Source organism: Pinus tabuliformis, chromosome 5_1, assembly GCF_031772625.1.
Source record: "Pinus tabuliformis cultivar Carrire ecotype Pingquan chromosome 5_1, CPIR1, whole genome shotgun sequence".
Lineage (NCBI taxonomy): Eukaryota > Viridiplantae > Streptophyta > Pinopsida > Pinales > Pinaceae > Pinus > Pinus tabuliformis.
Genome location: NC_142305.1, coordinates 200,785,239 through 200,807,642, shown reverse-complemented (window position 1 = coordinate 200,807,642; position 22,404 = coordinate 200,785,239). Strand labels below are relative to the sequence as shown.

The following is a 22,404-nucleotide window of genomic DNA, read 5'->3' as shown; positions in this document are numbered from 1 at the left end:
CCTTTCTCGGCTTCGCGGCGCTGTTCTTTGCTTGCAGCTTCGGCTGGTTGTCTTGGGCTGTCCCGCCTTGGCTTTGTCCTTTTTTCTGTGGTTTAGGGTCACCTTTCCCCTGCTTTGGATTCGCAGACCCAAAGTCTCGCTTCTTTTGTTTAAACTTCTGCTCGACCTTGACGGCATATCGGTATGCTGCGCCGAGCGAGGGGATGTTTAGGAATTGTATTTCTTCCTGGATGTACTTGTGCAGGCAGCCACGGTATTTGAGTATCAAATGCTGCTCCGAATCCTTGATACTCAACTTTGTGCGAAGGGTATGGAAAAGATTGGTGAACTCCGGCACGTCTTGGTCCCTTCCCTGCCGCAGCATGGTCCACTTTATGTATTCATCCTCATAGCTTCCGACAGGGTAGTACTGCTCCTTGATGGCATCCCGGAATGAATCCCAGGTGGGTGCGGCTGAAAATAGTGAGCCAGTACTTTCATCCTTCTGCTCGCAGTAGGTTTCCCACCAGTCCTTGACGTGGGGGGCTGCTTTGAGAAGAGCAAAAACAATCTTTTCCCGACTCGAAAATTCATGAACAGAAAAATAACCCTCTAGCAGATTTAACCATTTATCTACGGCATCTGCGTCTATCTGACCCTTGAATATGGGGATTTCAAAATTAACTTGTACCTTAAAGGGTGTGGCGTTTCCAGAGTAGCTGCTGGAAGCCGATGCGTTGCTTCTGGGTAGCCGCTGAAGGATCTGGGCAAAGCTGTCCATCATCGCGTTCCGTTGTCACTCGAGGGCTTCTTCGAGCAAGATTTTGATGGGATCTCCTGCCCCCTCGTCTTTCTTCTCGTCTGCCATGGGAGGCCGTCGGGATTTGTGAGGCTGGTCTTGCAAAGGTTCAACCAGTTCAAGCCCTAACTCCTTATATCCTGACCTTGTTGGGGACATGCAAAGAAAAACAGAGAAAAAGAAAACCGCTCTGATACCACTGATCTGGATTTAAACAGGAACGCAACAAATTACAGAGATAACCATATACACAAAGATGCAGCAGAAATAATAATTCATTTCATTAATGGAAAATACTGAGATATGCTTACAACCAGAAATGGAAATAAACCAGCTAGGGCGATGGTAGCTTATCTCTGAGAAGAGATGTGATGGCTACATGCCTCTGAACTGTGTTACAATGAGGCTCGAAGGCCTATTTATTGTTGAGAAACAATGGAAAACCCTTAACATTCCAAAACCTAACCCTAGGAGATGAAACGCCAAACTGTGGGCCCCGTTTGGGGGTAAATTGGTACATCAACTTCCCGGGGTCGTAACTTTGGCATATGATCTCCGTTTGACGCGTATAATAGCTCGTTAGAAAGATCTATCCAAGTACTACCACTTTGGGAGGCAACATGGGTCCATGTTGCCCCAGATTCCCAAAAAAACGTCGTTTAGGGCCTCAAAACGGCTCCGGAAGTTCAGGACCCGAAAAAACTGCTAAAAATAGTAAATTGTGCTACAATTAAGGAAACTGAAAATGCTGAGAAAGACAATGGTGGGGGTCCAAGTGGACTTGGCAAGTGGCCACCAATATCCACCTGGATCATACTCCTTCCTGATCAATACTGCAGTCGCCAAATCCTCAAAATGTCAATGCCGCCAAAAGTCCTGCGAAAATTATATCCAGGTACAGGAACCCTTCACAACTACTCTGATCTGGTGGATCTGAGAGATCTGAATGGTGGAACAACTGCTGTTGCTGATCTGATGGAGCTGCGGGACTGATGTCTGCTGCTGCTGCACTTGCTGATCTGGAATAGATGAGGTGTGATCCCCCGATAGAAAGGGAACTATGGTCTTGAGGAGTGTCAGGTGCTACAGATCGCAATATACATAAGGGTCTGACAGTAGTACTCGGCCCAATGTTTCAGGGCTCTAACTAAGGAGGATCGATCGTACCCTTAGCCGTACAACCCAACTACCTATCGTATGGGCGAGTAATCTCTCCGAGTGCTGTTCTCGGTGTACTGTAGCCACAAGACGACCGAAGGTTTATCTATGGCGAGGTTTCAAGGGAGCTAGGGGGCTTCCTATATACCCAGAGGGTACGTGGAAGACAGTCCATGCGCGGTTCTATCTAATGCTCTACTACTCGAAGGGGTACCCACAGGGGTTACAAGGGAGTCCAACAGACGTGACCACCTCTTGTATTTCCTGCGTGCATGCCTCCCCAAATCCGCAGGTTTATGCGCTTAACGACATATCCCGTGGTTTAAAGACGTCGGAACACGTCTCTAGCCAAAAAAAAAAATTTGCTAAAATTTGGAGATCCCACCGAGCCCTGGAAAGTGCTCTGATACCACTTGTTATGCTCTTAACCTACAAAGTAATACCCAAACACAGAATATGCGAAGAAAAGATACCCAGAACATAGAATATGCGAAGAAAAGATACCCAGAACACAAAATAGCAATGATTTTATTATTCAGAGAGAAATGTTCACAGGCCTCTTTGAGGGGAAACCTCCAATAGAGCAGAGCTCAATTACAAAAACAAGACACGATACTCCTCGCAGGGAGTCTCTATCCTTTATATATGACTCATACATGCAATACCATGGGCCAATATCGTGGGTTTTATTAATACCATCTATCTAATACTACCGCCCATTTACCATCTATCTAATACTACCGCCCATTTGCAACTAACTGTGGTCCCGTCGTGAATTGCGGGTTAACCACTTACAAATATTAATATGGGCTTTATTGACTCTTGACTATGACGTGATCCCATGACATAAATAAGGGGGTTAGGGTGGGACCCTAACATATTGCCAAATATAACATTTTTCTTCTTAGTAATAGAGAGAGATGACCTATTTTCCATCTGGTGATCGTTATTGGTGCTTCTTTTACTTACAAGATAGAGATTCTTGCAGTCCTCTCTTATTCTATATATGCATGTATCAGCCATTCATATTGATTATTTTTGGGCATCAATTATATCCATGTAATTCTTTTCTTCCTCCTGGCATAATGTTTTGGTTATGAACTGTAATTGACAATCTTGTACAAATAAGATCGAGTTCTTGAATTGCATGTCATGTGTACTTGTACAACTAAGATGATATGCTTAGGCCCTCTTATTATATTTTGATTACAAGTCCAGTTTGATCTTTTGACACATTCTCTGTTCCATCAGACAATATCGATTTTGCGTATTGTTTTAAAATTTCATATCATTAATCATCTCATTTTTTTCCACCTGTTAGGCCGTCAAATGATAGAGCATACAAAGAGGCTAGTTGAAGCAAGGTTCACAATAGTTTGTGGTTACCAATACAGTGCTGAGGTAGGCTATTATTTAGCAACTAAAGGCATTTGTAACCTTTGAACTGGATCAGTAATGACAAAAAGTACACTTGTTGTATTGGTGATAGTCCAAGTTCTTGAAATCATAATGGGTGATCTGATCCTAACCAAGATTTCTATTGTAAAGCTTGATATTATATTTTTATATTTGAATCCAGGTTGTATATGGAGATACAGAATCAGTTATGATATAGTCTGGTGTACCAAATATAGAAGAGGCCATGACGCTAGGGAGGGAAGCCTCAGATTATATTAGTGGTACATTTACAAAGGTAGTGTCAAGAATTTTAAATATCCGTGAAGACTCTAGAGTTGTTAATGATGTTTTTGTAGGGATGAATGTTTTAATATCACCTTTCTTTTTAAAACTAATCTTCTTTTGACATTCCACTTCCATGAGATCTTTGTAAATATTCACAGGACAAGATGATCAGTTATGCTTTTCTATGGCTTATCTGCATCTGTTTGGTGCATCTTTGATATCTAATCAATGCGTTATTTAACATATGCTTTTATGCAGCCTATTAAACTAGAATTTGAAAAAATATACTACCCATACTTGTTGATCAGCAAGAAAAGATATGTTGGGTTGTTGTGGACAAAGCCAGATGCTTATGTCAAAATGGATAATAACATCTTTTTGTTTCAAAGACATGCCTTAGTGTTTGTGAAGGCTCAAAATTCTCTTAGAAAAAATAACTTATTTGATGCCTTCTTAATTATTAAATATTCCTGATCTTTTAAATATTCCATATCAACAAGCATTGAAACAGTGCGAAGGGACAATTTCTTGCTGGTGAAGAACTTGGTTACAGAGTGCCTTCACAAAATACTCATTGATCATGACATACCTAGTGCAGTGCAGTATGTCAAGAACACTATTTCTGACTTGTTAATGAACAGAATGGATTTGTCACTTTTGGTGATAACTAAGGTGAGAACAATGAATCCTTCTGCATGTTTATGACCAAATTTGTTTGACCATTTGTTACTTTTGAAATGGAGAAAATATGATAAGGGGGAAGAGGAGATTTACATTGCAAGCAAGTCACTTATTACATATTCCTGGTTTCAAGTGTTAGAAATATATACTATATACCTACTTCAGGACATTTCACATGATTTTACAACTTTTAACTTTACTTGAATTCTCATAAAATCGTGAATTTTTCAAATAGCTCTTTAACTTATCTGCATCCATTTAGATTATTATTCTTTTGATATACATGTAATTACATTTGGCTTTGGAAAATGAACCTAATTTACATTGTATGTCGTTTTCTTCGTTATATATATATGAATTTGAGGTCTTCGTTTTTACAGATTTGAAAGGCTGTCAAGGAGGTCATGACTGCTTAGGTACAGAAGGTGTGCTTCGAGTAAGCCTGGGCTGCTTTGTATCCAATTTTAAAATTTATATGCCTTACAAGTTGTTTGGCTTTTAAACACGTTGGATACCAGATTCTAATTTCGTGTCATGAGCTTTTTAAGTTTGAAGTGGCATCATGTCTTTCACAGAAGGTAAATCCGGATCAGTATCAAGGTCTGAATTTTCATGCAGAACTAACCACCCATTGGTTACAAACCAGATTATTTTTGGGGGCTTTAACATGCAAGTGGCCTTGGCAATTTTCAAATGCATAACCATGGCAACATAACTTACATAAAATCATATCCGCGTATCGATGCCATTTGACTATAAGTGGCACATGCGTCTCGGGCACTTCGTGCGATGTCAAGCACGTTATTTTCCCCAACAGTATTGGACCATAGCGATAGGCCTCTGGAGTCTGAACTGTTTACCTTAACATCACCTCAGATATTTTATTTCACTATGTTTCTTACAACAGTTGGAACTACGAAGTTGCATGAATGTCGTGACTCGTGGCATTCAGGATGGTGGCCCTTGAAGAGCCTTATGTGGATTGCTCTGATGGTGATCCCCTTTTTTATTCCATCTGCTTTTATTCAATTCTATGGTGAGTTTACTTAAAATGATTCTCAGCAATCTATTTCAATACCAAATCTGGTTCAAATTACCAATTTTTACTCTGTTTCTACTTAAATTAGACAGGTTTCATGACTTTGTGGCAAATTGCAATTAGACATCAAAATTGTCCAAACATGGACTTCATAAAATGACATATCATAAACTAACGTCTTTGTAACTATTGATGCAGGTGAAGTTGCTAGATTTGGTGCCGGGTATGCTTCTCTTCTTTCACGTTTTTTGGATACAATGTGCCTTTTAAGTACACAAACAATCTGCTTGGATAAATTAACTTCTGGAGAATCAATTTTACATTTGTTGATTTGTAGAAAACAGTTGATGACAAATCCAGGGGTGGGGGTTGGTGATATTTTCACGCAATGTTTCACTAGTTCAGTGATATCTAACAGATCCCCCATACAACAATCACCTACGTCATCAAAATGTCTCCCTACATTCTATACTTGGAAGGGATTCAGTCAATATTTACTGCTAGCAATGGGAGGAAGAAGTGTCAAGGGAGGCTCTTATACAATTGAAGAGAATGAAAACATGACAATATATAATATATCTACGTTTTTAATCTCAACCTGAGAAAAATTGATTACTTTTTAGCTGCGGCAGAAACAGATGTTTGCAGGTCATATCCTTTATCAAGGCTATTAGCATATTATTAAGGGCATTGTTGTTTTCCTGTGCTAACAATCTCTTTGTTGAGTCAAGGTCTGACAAAGACTGTAGATGACTATGCAGTCAAGGCAGCACACGTGGAACTAGCTGAGCGCATGCGAAAGGTAAATACTGGAAATAACTTCTCAGAACAAGTATAATGAATGGTGCAATGCCTTCTGGTTCCATTTCAATCCTATCTCTCTATTTTTATTACTGCAGTGCATCTAAAGACTCTTGTAACAGTTTGCTTTTTATTGACAATGAGTCCATTGTTGGATTTTTTAAATTGATGTCGTGTTTTAAATCCAAGTTGCCCCTGGTTTACAGAGGGATGCTGCAACTACTCCAACTGTGGGTGATCATGTTCCATATGTCATCATAAAGGCTGCAAAAGGTGCCAAGGTAATAATTAACCCCTTCTGTGCTCAGCATAAGTCTCGATATTGTACTAAAAAATGTTTATTTTAATTATTTTGTTATGTTTTATTTGGAGGCATAATTTATAGAGGGATTATGGATATAATGACTAATGTATTTACTTGGGCTCAGGCATATGAGAAATCTAAGGATCCAATTTACGTACTGGAGAATAGCATCCCTATTGATCCACAATATTATCTGGAGAATCAACTGAGCAAGGTGAAAGACCAAAGCATCATCACTTGTAGTTTATGCTCTTTTTGAAAATTTCACCAATGTTTCAAATATATCTTGATAGATAGTAATTCTTTCCAGCTAAGTGTTTTTTATTAGTGCCTGTTTTTGCTCTGTAGCTGCTGTTGAGAATATTTGAGCCCATTTTGAAGAATGCAAGCAAGGAGTTTCTTCATGGTAGTCACACATGAGCAGTTTCCATATCAACTCCTTCAATAGTGGAATTATGAAATTTTCCAAGAAACAACTCAGTTGTATTGGCTGTAAAACACCTATCAGGTATTTAGTTAATACAAGTAGAGGGTGTCCTGCATGTGGTTTCCTTGCTTATAGTAGTGCACAATTGAGAGTAACTATTATTTTAGTTTGACGCTTTAGAAAGCTACTAGGGTTCATCTTTTTGATGTGGAAAAATCTACGAGGTTGCATGATTCCATGCCTGCTCTCCTTGTAAGAAGTTGTCTAGCTTTCTTATAATAAGAATGTCTGGTTAGGTTGCTTCATATTGAAATTCATGATGTTACCTGATTTCATGTTTCCATTGCAGCAAAGAAGATCAGACACTTTGTTCACATTGCAAAGGAAGAGAAGCAGAATTGTATCAGAAAACAATTGCAAATGGTAAGCTGGTATTCTAATAGCATTACTCTTTATTTGGAGAATTTAAAGTAGGCCTTGTGTCGATTGTTCTCACCTAGATTTTCTATCATATGACACTAATATTTGATCAATGTCAGTGAGGGAATTAGAAATGCTCTTTGGTAAAATATGGACACAATGTCAGCGGTGCCAAGGCTCTCTGCACCAAGATGTTCTTTGCACAAGGTTTTTGAATGCTATATTTCAAGTATTACATTTTCATAACATGATTTAAATTTACATTATGGATGTATTTTATAACATTTGTGTGATCATGCATTTGTTTTTAACTAGTAGGATGTTTTTTTTAATTTTTACAATTACTATCTCATTTATACTTACATTGATGCCCTATCCTTATTGCAGTCGTGACTGCCCAATATTTTATCATAGGAAGAAAGCTCAGAAAGACCTAACTGAAGAAGAGGTGCAACTAGAGCGCTGGCAGTTTTGAGGATGCTGCCTATGTAGCTTGTAATTTTTTGTATTATCGAATATTTTTGTTTTCCTGAATTTTCTCTGGTGTATGTTTCTCTGATTTAATGGACCAGGGAATTTATTTGGTCCCTGAATCAGGATGAGCATGGTTTATTTATTGTACAGTAATTGTCAAGTCCTTGTTATTTAATGTTAACCAGTTCGATATATCTTTTCTCCTTGCAAATGAGATAGAGAAAAAGTCAAAATAGATACATACTTCCCAAGGCACACCCTATAAATGCAATGTGCACGCATATCCCAAATTTTAGGAGAGCACACACTATAAAACATAGATCTGCAGGCTTACATATGTATATCCAGACATGCATATAGTTGAATGGATGGATGGATGGATAGGTAGATAGAGATGGATACACAGATAGATTGGTAGGAGCATTGCAACTACAGTGTTCACTACTAAAATGACTGGAAATAACATGACAGATTTTACAGTTTTATTATTCGAAGAGTATCTTCTACGTTTAAACAGTATCATTGAGAGTGAACACTGCAAGGATGCATATGATGGATTGAGGATAGTGGAACTCAAGTTTAGATCACCATATCTGCGATGCGCTGACTTTGAAGTTATTTCATTGGCTGTCATGCGACTGTTGATTAAGTACGCTTATAATACTGGTTTTGCATATGGGAAATTTACCATTGGTTATGTGATTAAAGTCCCTACAGGGGATCTTTCATTTACCATCACTAAAACAGCTATTTCTTTAAATGATTCTCATGGGAATGTTGTTCCAAACATGGATGTCTTTAACATGATCATGAAAGTGGTAATGAAAGCTGCCGAGGATTATGAAAAGGAAGTTATCTCAGGGTTATTCGTTCGCTTGTATATTTCAGGGATGCAGGACAAGGAGGTCACTCTTAGCGAGGATGAAATTAATTCCCAACTTAGGGAATTAATTAATTCCGGCATAGTGGGTGGAGAACCACAAGCAGTGAAATCTATGGTTAGGAAACCTCATTATCCCAATTATGTAACGGCACTCCCAGCTAGGCGTAAGGACATGAAACCTTTCATTGTTGCCGATACGGAGACTGTTCTCGTCAATGATGTTCATGTCCCTTACGCAGCCGGTTACTTAATTGTATACCCTGGTGATGATATTGCAGCCATGCCTGATTATGCAACTCAAATCTTTTTCAGTGAGGATTCTGCCTTCATCATGCCTGAATTTGAAGAAAGAAGTCATAACATGTTGTCACAATTTCTAATGCACTTAGGTTTGGTTGCTGAGAGAAGGAATATTAACACTGTTTACTTCCATAACTTATCTCGGTTCGATGGTATTTTATTGCTGAAGTATTATGCTTCTCATGAAGTATTTTGAGCAGATTTATTTTTTTTTAAATAATTTTTGGCAGGAGCAAATCCGAGACAATAGTTTGAGCAGATTTATTTTTTTTTTAAATAATTTTTTATTGTCTCTAGAGAGACAATAGTTTGAATTATGGACATTTATTTTTTTTAAATAATTTTTTATATTGTCTCTAGAGAGACAATAGTTTGAATTATGGAAGAAAAAAAATTTAAATAATTTTTTTTATTGTCTCTAGAGAGACAATAGTTTGAATTATGTACATTTATTTTTTTTAAATAGTTTTTTATATTGTCTCTAGAGAGACAATAGTTTGAATTATGGAATTGTCTCTAAAAAGACAAAAATGTAATTGTCTCTAAAGAGACACAAATGAAATTGTCTCTAGAGAGACAAATCAAATTGTCTTTATAGAGACAATAATAATATGTGTTCTATATTGTCTTTATAGAGACAAATTTTTTAGACATTATATTTTGAGACACCCGCTTAGAGACAATATTTAAGACAATACACAAGTTTCATTTTGTCTTAAGTTTAGACAATTGACTCAAATATTGTCTTAAAACCCCCCTACATGTAGTAGTGAAATTAGTGATGTCAGACCTTAGAGAAGTAATTGGTTTTCAATATAATGTATGCACAAGATGGTAGGAATGGCAAGGAATAGCTTCTAAGGGTTGTGGCAGTAGTAGAGGCAAAACCCATTAGCAGAGGGTCTATCCAACAAAACAATTTGTCATTCACTAAAGGTCAAAGATTCTAGGTAAATTGTGAAATACAACCCTATCTAGTTACGTAACGCCTTGGTTGATGAAGAGCACAAATTTATTGGTGAGAGAAGGCCACACATCGTGGCTCTAATACCATGTTAAACACACACATAGAATGGTGACCACAATATGAAGGATAATATTGAGATGCATTTATTATTTAAAAGATATACATTTATACAATCTTTATGACCATTGGTTTCCATATTCCTAGGTCTCTTGGACTCCCTTTGACTATTCAACTTCCACACCATAACCTTTAGCGGATTAGGTGTTCAACATTTATAACTAAAATATTGTGAACTGTTAGTGTCAGTGTTGTTAGCCTGTCACCTGGATCAAATATGCTCTTACAAGGTGTTGTTAGGGTGTCAAGTCAAATTTTTGTCATTTCAGTGAATCTTCAAATAAAAATTTGATCATTGGTTGTTGTGTCTAGGTCACTGCTGCTCCCTTCACTTACTCATGGTATTCATCACTCATCATGTTCATTGACTTATTCGAGGTATCATATCTTCATTTAAGTGTCTTGGGTCATGAAATGGTTAAATTCCTCATTTTAGGTCATGGTCTAGGGTTTCACTCCATGTGTCATCACGATACCATATGTTGCCAAAAATATGTCCATCATGTGATTAAGTGGGTAAAGGGAGTTAGAAGCTTAGGGAAGGCAAAATAAAGGTAAAGGTAATGTTTTATTTCAAATAAGACAATGTTGCAGTACACTACCTCGCCTCATCATTTCTCATAGGGACATGTTTTCTTCAAAATATGTTTCCAACCAAATGGAGAATAATTTTACAAAAGTGAAAGAGGTTTGTGTCCATTATAGTCCAAGGAACAAAAACCTCCTTCATTTTATGCACAGGTGTTATGATTTGAAAGAAATTCCCAAAATACACTTGCTATGGGAGAGTTGCTGCACTTCTGGACAGCTTGACTTCAAGACAGTTTTTCAAGGGTTTGGAACAGGTGGTGGTAGTTCTTAAGGACTCTATTATGTATCAAACATCCTAGGATTTCCAATGGTACCTTCAGCTTGTTATTTGGATTAGTGGAAGGCACCCAAAAGTGCTCTGCAAGTTGGTGTTGCGCTCTTGTCAGAGAAACCCTGAGTTTTTGGAGTGACCTTGGGAAAATCAATTTTTCTCCCTCATGGAGTGTCCAAATTACATGCTTGAGGTGTCTATCTTATAGAATACTTCAAGAGATTTCCAACGTGCTATCAAGATCTCAATTTGGAGTAGTTTAAGGCCCCTAGAAGTGGTTTGGAAGATGGCGCCGCGCTTTTGTGAACTGCACTACGCTTGTGCCCAAAGCAACCCAAAACTCATCTAAACTCACCCAAATTTTTATTTTGAATCTTTAAAACCTATTTATTGTTATTCTAAGCTTGCTCAAAAGTAATTATAAGTCTTTTACTCACCTTTTTCCTTTGGAAAGATGAATCTTCATATAGGGTTTAGGTGAAATGTTCATGTTGCAAGCACTAGTGTAACTAATAGTTTGGTTAGTTTTGATATTAGAAACATGTAAATATTCCACCTCACACCTTTTTAAATGTTCAAAATTCCTTTTGATTCACTAAATAACTTATCAATCATCAGATTGCTTCACCCTTATCCAAACCCTAGCTCATACCTAGCGTTTTGAGTAGATCTCCTAGTAGCTCTATTTTTCAATTTCTCCTAATCATTTATTTCCCTCATTTCACTCCATTTAAGCTTCTTAAGTGTTCTACCACCCATATGCATCTCCCAAAATTCCCCTATCATCATATCCCTTCCCTAACTCACTCATTTCATCATTTGTTTCTGTTGAGAATGCAACAAGATGATGGAGCTTAGTGGAAAGAAGTCACCTTCACTAAGTGGGCCCGCAGGCTATTTTTGGCGCAAAGTCTATTTTTAGACTATGTCTATTTTTAGACATATGGATCATGGTCTATGAGTTGTAGGATGCTATTTGTGGATGATTGGTCATGTTGGTAAAAATAGATGGACTTCTATTTTTAGACATATGGGCGGTTTCTATTTTTAGACTGCCAGGCTAAAAATAGAACAGTCGAATATTATTGTCTCATAATAATATTTGGACTACAAACATTATCTTATCCTCTTAGAGAACTTTAGTTTGAGCTACAGATGTGGCACATGCAACTGTAAGAAGGAAATACGCTTTTCTTATGGGTCAGTTGAGCTATTGCATGATGGACTTCAGTTAGAACTCAAGTGGTTGAGTTTGGTGGAGTTGATTGAGGAGTTGATGGAGTTGTGTTCAGCTTGACTTGGTTAAACTAGTTGTATTTAGTCTAACTGCAGAATACACTAGTGATGAGTGATGTGAATTAATTATTAATTAATTCACTAATTATTAACTCATAAATCAACTAAGAATACATCAGTTAACTCAGTGCATGGATAGTTCAGTGGAGACAGGTGTTAGAGGTTGAGATTGCTATCAGTTGTGACTATAGTTGTGCATGAGATCTTTCACAATCAATGGGATTGAGTAATGCCAATGAGGAGTGCATGGTTCAGCCAAGGAAATATGAGTTTGCTTCAGCCATTCATCATTATTCTCATGCAGGATTGCGCAGTGGAAGCAAGCAAGCAACAGAGGAGATTTGAACCTGTGATTGATTGAGATCTGAGCTAGTTTGTGTGTAACGGGTGGAGATAGTACTGAGTACTTGTGAGGAGTATTGTACTATGTATTTTTACATGTTCTCAATCATTATAATATATAGATAGTGTGGGGTTTTCAACTGTATGCTTTCCCCGGGTTACATACTTTGTTAATGTGCGCATGCGATTGATGTTTCATTGTTTTTAATGCTGCTAAATTGATGATCAACATAGAGGAGGTTATGTATTATGCATGTATTCCGCAATAGTGTATAATCGGGATAATCTCTTTGAATAAGTGTCATATTATTCAAAATTTCTAGATGGTATCAGAGTTGTTGATCATCAGATCTATTATTCAGGAAGTGTTTACATTTTATTTCTTCAGGTAGAGTCTGTAATCGGGCCAGGTAGCCTCTGGATTCATCCTTCCTTTGGAAGGTGAGATATCCAGTAAAAGCCCATACAGTCAATCTCTGTACGAGAAATACTTTGTTCTCACGAATTTTAGATCAGAGGCGGTTGAGTTTTGAGCTGGTGGAATTCGAATTTGCAACAGTGTTTTCTTGGTGTCAAAGTTGAAATGTCTTTCAACGGATTGCGATTGGAGTATGCTCTTGAGGGAAGCTCGAATTATATTGCATGGAAAGACAGGATGGAGGCGGTGTTAGATGATAATGGGCTGAAGGATTTCATAGAGCTGAGGTCCCAAAGCCTATTGATACTGCTCAAGTTGAGGCTTGGCAAAAGAAGACAAAAAAGTGTCGAAGGATTCTATTGGAGGGCGTGAAGGATCACATTGTGTCCAGCTTGCATGGAAAGGCTTCTCCATACTTGATGTGAAAAGCGTTGATAGATTTACTCCAAAGCAAGAGCGATCAGAGGAAGCTGGCACTCAAGGATAAACGCAGAAACATTAAGTGTGAGAATGGAGACAGTATGCCCAGGTATCTCACGAAGTTCACCCAATGCTTAGACGAACTGGGAAGTGTGGGGGTGACTGTCGATGATGAGGACTTGGTGAGCTTGGCTCTCCTTGGTCTTCTGAAGAGTTGGCATTCCTATCAGGACTTTGTTAATGGTCGGGAGAAATTTCCAGGATGGGAGAGACTTTGGTCGGATCTTGTGCAAGAGGAGATCAGACGGAGCACCAGAGACAGTTCTTCATCCATGCATGATGAGGAGAACTGTGCCTTAGCGAGTAAGGTGAAGAAGGGGAAGAAGAAGGTTTCTCTTTCCAAATCCAATTCTTCCAATGATGGGAAGAAGGTTGACAAGTCGAAGGTGAGATGCTTTCGTTGTCATGAGTTGGGCCATTATGCTACTAATTGCCCAAAGAAGAAATCTAAGAAGGGATCCGGGGAAGGATCTGAAGGTGAGGCACTTGCTTCACACTTTGAGTTGGATTTCACACTCTTCGCATGTATGGTTTCATCCATGGTGGGAAGTGGTTGGTTTCTTGACAGTGGAGCTTCTTTCCACATGACCGGTGACAAAAGTTTGTTCAGTAATTTGGAGGAGAAATATCTCCAGATACTCATAGTGATGGGTAATGATGAGAAGTATAGTGTCTCAGGTGTAGGCACGGTTATTTTTCAGAGGGAGCATGGAGCTCGCCTTACCTTGACTGATGTCAAGTATGTACCAGGACTGAAGAGAAACTTGGTGTCAATCGCGATGCTGGAAGATAGAGGCTGTGACATATTCTTCAGTAAGGGAAAGGTTTTCCTTAGACACATCATCACTAGACAGGTGAAGCAGATTGGTTCATGGGTCAAGAATCTATATGCTCTTGAGGTTGAAGATGCATGCAAAGCCTTAAGCAGCGAGGCAACTGATGGAGACTTGGTAGTTGAGAGGGAGCGTGTATTACCTCTCAACATGCAGAGCCAGAAGAAGTCTCAGACAATTGTGGAGGAGTCACGATTGGTGCAGCAACTTCAGGAGGTTGTGGAGCAGCCACAACAAGGGAAGCCGAGAGGAGATCAAGTAGAGACATCTACTCGTGCAGAGACCTCCAATAGGGGAAAACTTCGAGCCAGGTGGGCTGAGGGATCACATGCAGCCATACCTCCAGGTAGGAGGTGGGGTGATATAGAGTGATCGTCCCAAGGAGGAGGGGCAGGATCCTTGAGGTACCCAACCTCTTGGATGATACCTTGCTACAGGAGCCCTGATGTGGAGTAGCAGGAACTGACTGATTGGGTAGAGACAGATGCGGATGGAGCGGCAGAGAGAGCGATAGTGTAGGGAATCCAAAGACAGCGCATAGCTAGTAGGCTGTAGCAATGCAAGAGGCACAAGCGTTTTGCATAGTGCTAGGTGGCACAGAGAGGTGTGCAATGGTGCGAGATGCATGGAGATGTTGCAGTAGCACAGATGTCAGAGAGGGAGCACTTGTCAGCAGCAGGTAGAGCTTCAGCATTAGAGTATGTTCCTAGCCCAACAGAGTGGTCAGTTGGGAGTGTTTTTGTTCCAAGTGTTGTTGGAGCAAGTGGACCGGGCAAATGTGTTGCATGCAGAACATTCCAGAGTTGCAGGATAGGGGTTGCTGATAATCCATATCTTGTTGAGAGGGAGTGTTGAGAATGCAACAAGATGATGGAGCTTAGTGGAAAGAAGTCGCCTTCACTAAGTGGGCCCGCAGGCTATTTTTGGCGCAAAGTCTATTTTTAGACATATGGATCATGGTCTATGAGTTGCAGGATGCTATTTGTGGATGATTGGTCATGTTGGTAAAGATAGATGGACTTCTATTTTTAGACATATGGGCGGTTTTTATTTTTAGACTGCCAGGCTAAAAATAGAACAGTCAAATATTATTGTCTCATAATAATATTTGGACTATAAACATTATCGTATCCTCTTGGAGCACTTCAATTTGAGCTACAGATGTGGCACATGCAGCTGTCAGAAGGAAATATGCTTTTCTTATGGGTCAGTTGAGCTATTGCATGCTGTAATTCAGTTAGAACTCAAGTGGTTGAGTTTGGTGGAGTTGATTGAGGAGTTGATGGAGTTGTGTTCAATTTGACTTGGTTAGACTAGTTGTATTTAGTCTAACTGCAGAATACACTAGTGATGAGTGATGTGAATTAATTATTAATTAATTCACTAATTATTAACTCATAAAGCAACTAAAGAATACATCAGTTAACTCAGTGCATGGACAGTTCAGTGGAGACAGGTGTTAGAGGTTGAGATTTCTATCAGTTGTGACTATAGTTGTGCATGAGATCTTGCACAATCAATGGGATTGAGTAATGCCAATGAGGATTGCATGGTTCAGCCAAGGAAATACAAGTTTGCTTCAGCCATTCATCATTATTCTCATGCAGGATTGCGCAATGGAGGCAGGCAAGCAGTAGAGGAGATTTGAACCTATGATTGATTCAGATCTGAGCTAGTTTGTGTGTAACAGGTGGAGATAGTACTGAGTACTTGTGAGGAGTATTGTACTATGTATTGTTACATGTTCTCAATCATTATAATATACAGATAGTGTGGGGTTTTCAGTTGTATGCTTTCCCTGGGTTACATATTTTGTTAATGTGTGCATGCGATTGATGTTTCAATGTTTTTAATGCTGCTAAATTGATGTTCAACATAGAGGAGGTTATGTATTATGCATGTATTCCGCAATAGTGTATAATCAGGATAATCTCTGTGAATAAGTGTCATATTATTCAAAATTTCTAGATCTTCCTTGAGCAAGAAAATAGTCAGCTTAAGACTAAACAGCTAATCATGGAAAAAGAACAAGCCAAGTTATTGCAGCAGGTTGGAAAAGGCAAGGAGATCATAGAATCAAGCGAGCCTAAAGGATCAAAAGGTACAGGAAAGAGGAAAAGGCCAAGAACAATGGGCCTAAAGAAGGCATTGCAAGAAGAGCAAGAGCACATTCTGTTGAATAAAGACCTTGACCTAGAGGAAAGGATTGCCCTAGAGGTACATCAAGATAAAGAATATTGGCTTAACAGGGTGAATGAACACTTAGAGAATCTCCTGGAGAATGCAAACAGAGACAATCAAATTCTCAGACACATGGTGCATCACTATCAAGCTCAAATCATGATCGCCAATGTCAAAGTAAAAGAACTTAAAAAAAAGCTCAAGGAGGCCAAAAAAGATCAAAAGGATGGGGAAAACTTGGAGATGCTTGCTAAAGCATCCATGAACCCATAACAAACTTATTTTTACACCTTCCCTCCAATTTTGAGCAAATTCTGAGCATTTTGGGTTTTTTGGCAAATTTTGGTCTAAGTTCAGAAATTCAGCTGCTCTAGAAGTGCAACGCCTTGGCGCTGTGCTTTTTCCTCAAGCCTCCATTTGAGGAAAGGTCTACATTTTTGGAAAGGTCTTGCCATCCTCTAAAAACTCATTTGCCCAGATTTTGAAGAGGTGGCTTAGTTTTGGAGAAAAATGCAAAAAAGGCAAAAAACTAGCATTCTGGACCCTTTTTTGACAGGCGTTGCGCTTCTACAGTGACCTTGGGAGAATGGATTTTTGAAGATCTTCCCATACTCGAAATTCATAAATTCAAATTGTTCTGGAAACTAGACTTGAAGGGCTAGTTGACCATTCTCTACGATTTGCATTTTGACCCCTGGAAGGCACCTAAAAATCAACTTAAATTCGGACCTGCACTTCTGCACTTTTTGTGTTTTTGTTTGGAAAATTTCACTGTGTAAAATTTCTAGTTTCTAGTCTGACTTGGTAAAAGTCAAGATTCTCTATGTAATGGCACTAGTTACGAGGCTAGGTGATGTAGGCATGAATAAATGTACATCATAGGTTTTTTTTTATGTTTATTAGGCCTCATAAAAAAAAAAAAAGCAAACTCCTAAACAAACTCTTCATGAAGTGTTTGAGTTTCACCTTCTCACTCTCACTTGTTGGTTGAGAGAATCTTGGAGTTAGTTCCTCCACCAAGGAATTCGACTCTTGAAGGTGGGAAAGTGGTCTAGGAAAGTCTATAAGTATCATTTCTCCTAAGGAGAAGAGGGTTGAACTTTTTGTAAAGGATGTTTGCATTGTAATTATCTTTCAGTTAATACTGATACAGGGTGCAGCTATTTTCAAGGAAGTCTAGCCCAGTGAGTTCATGGTGCTTGTACTTCATTCTTTTTGTTTTCTCATGGTCTAAACATCTTTATCTACATTATATCCCTTCTTTTTATGAATGCCTTGTGATAAAATACCCAGAATTCTTGTTTTTCAAGCTCTGTTATCTGGTTTCCATAGTCATGTGTTTTGTCTTCCTAAGCTAATGAAATCATGTTTATTTATGATCATTAGTTTCTTCCACAGTATATCCTCTTACTACACTGAAAAATACTCAAATTACACCATGGCTTCTGACATCTAGCTCCTTCTTATGTTTGCTCCTGTATTCCCACAACCTAGACCTACTTGTGGCTCCAAACCCTAAGTTCAGCAAATTCTTAAAAAACCAAATTTTCACAAACAAACAAAAAAATACACATATCTAGCCTAAAATTCATTTGTTGTAAAGGCATATCACTGATAAGAGACTTAGAGAGATCCCTCTCATGCTCAGTAGGGCTCACTACTGAGCTGAAGTGGTTTGAGGTTACCCTTGTCAATTTCCTTTTCAGCCTAGGAGATTGTAAGGACTAACACAAACAACAAATATGGATTATTCAATACTAAAATAATAGTGATAAAAGAATGATTTATAATTAAAACATTATCAATAATATCGTATAGGTGCACCACTTGTTTCGGTATTATTGCAAAAAAGGGGGTCCTTTGCATACACGCAGGTGCTTCAAAGCTTCCCCCGCACAATGGGTTAATTTCTTTGCATTTCTGCACATATGCTTAATATCATAAATATTTCCATAAAATTGATTCATTATGCCATTACCAAAACCCTATCCTTTGCATTCTCTATACATTTTTCTAGGATAGACACAATGGCATAGGGAAAACATATTATGTTGGTGAAAATTGTGGGCTAGTCTAGTGGGTTTTGGTTGGTTTGTAGGAGGGTGATGCCATGCTTGTAATATGTAACCAGGAGTATAGCAATGGCCTTGTTGTTACGAGATACAATGCTCCTACTATTTTCATTTACTACTGTTAGTTGTAGCATTTACTACGGGAGCTGGTAGCTTTCAGTGCTACAAGGACTTGAATTTATGTGTGATTATGCAAGCTGATCCAAAACAAAATCATTGCTTTGGGAGTTCTCCAAGCTTGAAATATTTAAATATTTAAGAGCTTGACTTCAACTCGATATTTCCAAGTTGAATTCTGATTGGTAGCCCCTACATGGCATAATCCTTTGTGTCTGCATTGCCATTGTGTGGAGTTCTGCACAATGAGTTGAACTTCTGCACAATGAACTTTGTACAGAAGTTCAGCTCATTGTGTTCACCTCTATACATCAATCTTCTGTACAATGATTCAATTTTTATAATGTTCCAGATTAATGCAATCAAACTAATTAAAAAGTATAGTAATGTGTAGTTGATCGTCAACTATAAGAAATAACATTAAGATATTAATTAATATGGTTAAATTGAATTAGCACCTTTGTTTTAGCCTATCCGAACATGCTATGTATCATAGCTACTCATGCCAAGAAGTATCTTATCTTCCATGGCCACATTATCCATGCCCCATTATCAACGCAAACCAAAGACCTCATGCTAACTAGATGCTTTATGCAGAGAGTTTTGTGCAGAAAACACTTGTACAGAAGAGGTTGTGCGAAGGTGATTGTGTGGATGAAGCTATCCAGAGGGCACGTGTGCAGAGGTGGTTGTGCAAAGGGAGCGTGTGCGGCTTTTACTATGTGAAGAGCTTTGTGCGGAGAATTTTGTGTAGATAGATTTTTGCTTTCATTGTGGAAAGTTTTCTCTGCACTCAGGACAACTTTTAGTTAATTAAATAGCTATAGTGATAGAGGCAGGAACTATGTTGTGTTGTAGCTATAAGTCTTGTTAGTTATGAACCCATAATTTACCACCATCATGATTTGAAATCCATTTCATCGAATTTCAATCCCTGTGTAATACTTTTACAATTTGCCTCCTCGATGTTTGATCCCATCTTGCCAAGGCCATATCCCATCTTGCCAAGGCCATATTCTTTATTCACTAATTCCCATTTTAGAGACTAGGTAGCTATGATGCTCGGATTTTTCTCAATTAATTTTTTATCAATGACTTTATGATTGGGCTGGTTTTGTTTATATTATAAATAGATATTTGGTTATATTGTTTTTATAAATATTTTTGAAAGAATAATATTCTAGGTAATTTTTTATTTAAATAGATTTTTTTGCAAATAAATATTTGGTTATATTGTTGTTTTTCTTTAAAAATAATTTTGAAAAAATGATGTTCAAAATTAATTTATAAAACTTAAAATATAAGAAAATTGAGAATGAATTCTTATTCTTGTTTATCACTTAGAGAAAAATCTAATTTAAACTACACCTATTTTTTTCCACTTACAACTTTTTTTAATAAATTAAAAATAAAAAAATGAAAATAAAATTCATCTAATTATATTGAATATTTTTCAGAAGAAAAAGCAATATATATTCATATGAAGAAATGATTACATAATGCAAATGCAAGAAGCATAAGCCAAACCGTGGACCGAGCCACATACAAATCTGCATAAACAGATCACCAGATAAAGCCCCGAAAGGCTAATATGCCCTGAAAACAAGGCGAACTCATCTGAAAGGTGCAGAAGAGGCACCAAATCATATTGAATATATCATAAATAATCTAACTTAAATATTCCTCACTTTTTTAATTCTTATTACATAAAACCGAAAATGCAAATTCTAAAGATCTTTCAACTCATAGAGTTTCATTGTTTGAAACAACGTCAAAATTGTTGAGGAAGAGATCAAGTTTAGTGTTACTAATATTGTAGTTTAGAATAATTAATCTTTCTCTCTGCGTTTTCTTACTGGTTAAGAAATCTATTTAAATGATTATGATATTTAATTTATTGGTTTAGAAAGTTATTTAAATGATTATGATATTTATCTATTTTAAAAAGTTATTTTTTTATATAAAATGTTTGAATCAAAATATATATATCAAAATAAAAATGTATAAAAAGAATTATTTTACTTTATTATAAATCAAATTAATATATTATATATAAGAGTTTTAGTGGATTTATTTTTCCAAAACATTAAAAATAAATCTAACTAACCAATTTACAATTTAAATGGACATTGTTTAAATTTTTTTTACAAATCAAACTTTATTATCAAAAATTTCCTTCTTCCATATATTAAATATATAAGTCCTGTTTAAATATATTTAGTGCGTTCAATAATAATACATAACAACAATAATATATGGACATCATAAAATTCTGAAAACCCTTATGAAAAACCAATTCTGCATAATAATATTTATTATTCCATGACCGATATACCAATTATAATGAATTAAAATGGAATCATTTTTAAATAGACTACATTTTGTGAAAATATTATAAACAAGATATATCATACATAAAATAGAGAGTTAAACTTTGTAAATCACTAATTTGATTTTGATTTTATAGTGTCGTCAAATTTATCCTAACATCTATTATATAATAGTAGTTGTTTTTAGTGTTATTTTTTTGTAAATTTATAGGGGATTTTACTGGAAGAATTTTTCTAAAATCAAATAGGAATTTATTGAAATCACAAGTTTGATAAATAAAGCCTGCACAATTTAAGTGCCTTACTACTTTTTCAGGAGCTGAATCCATATGGAGTTAAAATTTAAATAACAAAAAGCAAAATTTTACCTCAAGCCTGATTCCAGCACCAGAAAATCCAAAAAATCACACTAAACCAGCTCCTAAATAATATTCTTAGTTTATTTTATAATATTTTCTTCTATTTTGTTACAACATTCACCTCTTCAACATCAACACTTAAACTTACAAAAGTATTGTAGGTATGTTATGGTCATTGCTTTGATTTACCATTCAAATTAGGACATCCTTAAGTCGATTGCAGATTCTCTGAATATTCTAAAATCTGACGAACATAGGCACCCCATGTCCATCGGATTTCAGAATATTCAAAAAATCTACAATCATTTTAAACTCACTGTGATGTGTTTAGACTACGTGATTCAAATTCTCTCAGCCTGTCTTTACACCTCTGTCTGATGCAATTGCTGGTGTAATTGATGCTCTGGTAATAAAAAGAGGCAAACACAAGTAATCTAACGTTACTTTACATAATCTCTTATCACAAGGATAGCTAACAACCATGGTGTTAGCCTGGGCTACAGGTAACAGATAGGAAGTGAAAATTCTAATACCAATCCCTGTGCTGTATCCTTCTTATGCTCTACCTCTTCCTGTGTCTCGTCTCTCCTCACACTCGAAAACGTTACAGGACTGGAACGCTGAACCACCTTGAGGCCACTCTGAGTTAAAACGTTTGCATGAAGAACGGGATCTTCACATTCTTCATCACATTTCATCCTCCTCAGCAACTGGGATAACAAGAGCACCAGAGTCGCCATGAATACAATCACTTCTCGCTATAATTACTGTTCTTGTTTTTGTCAGTAATGGAAAGTACAGTGGAACAAGGGAAATGGATGAATAAATAAGAAGAAAAAACGAATATGAGCATGAGGTGTGAGTAGGGCAAACATTTTCAGCTGCGCTGTCGCTCTATGGTTTTAGGGTCGGTTCTATGGGTGGGTGCCTGTCCTTTTTGGGCGGCTATGTGATGTGGCCAATACCTGTGATGGTATGGACAATTCACCAAACTTGTAATGGACTTTGACTTGTAGTTGATATTTAGGTTAGAAATAAGTATTTTCCATCCAAAATGGGATTGAAAATGGAAGTTATTTTCG

The 22,404-nt window shown here is 37.3% G+C and overlaps 1 protein-coding gene across 1 annotated transcript; it reads right to left on the bottom strand.

The window, feature by feature from the left end:
• Positions 1 to 21,751: 21,751 nt before the first annotated feature.
• On the bottom strand, positions 21,752 to 22,062 carry LOC149164090 (uncharacterized). Its single transcript, XM_089430854.1, has one exon. The coding sequence runs from the start codon at positions 22,060 to 22,062 to the stop codon at positions 21,820 to 21,822; it is 243 nt and encodes an 80-aa protein (XP_089286980.1). The 3' UTR covers positions 21,752 to 21,819.
• Positions 22,063 to 22,404: the final 342 nt, after the last annotated feature.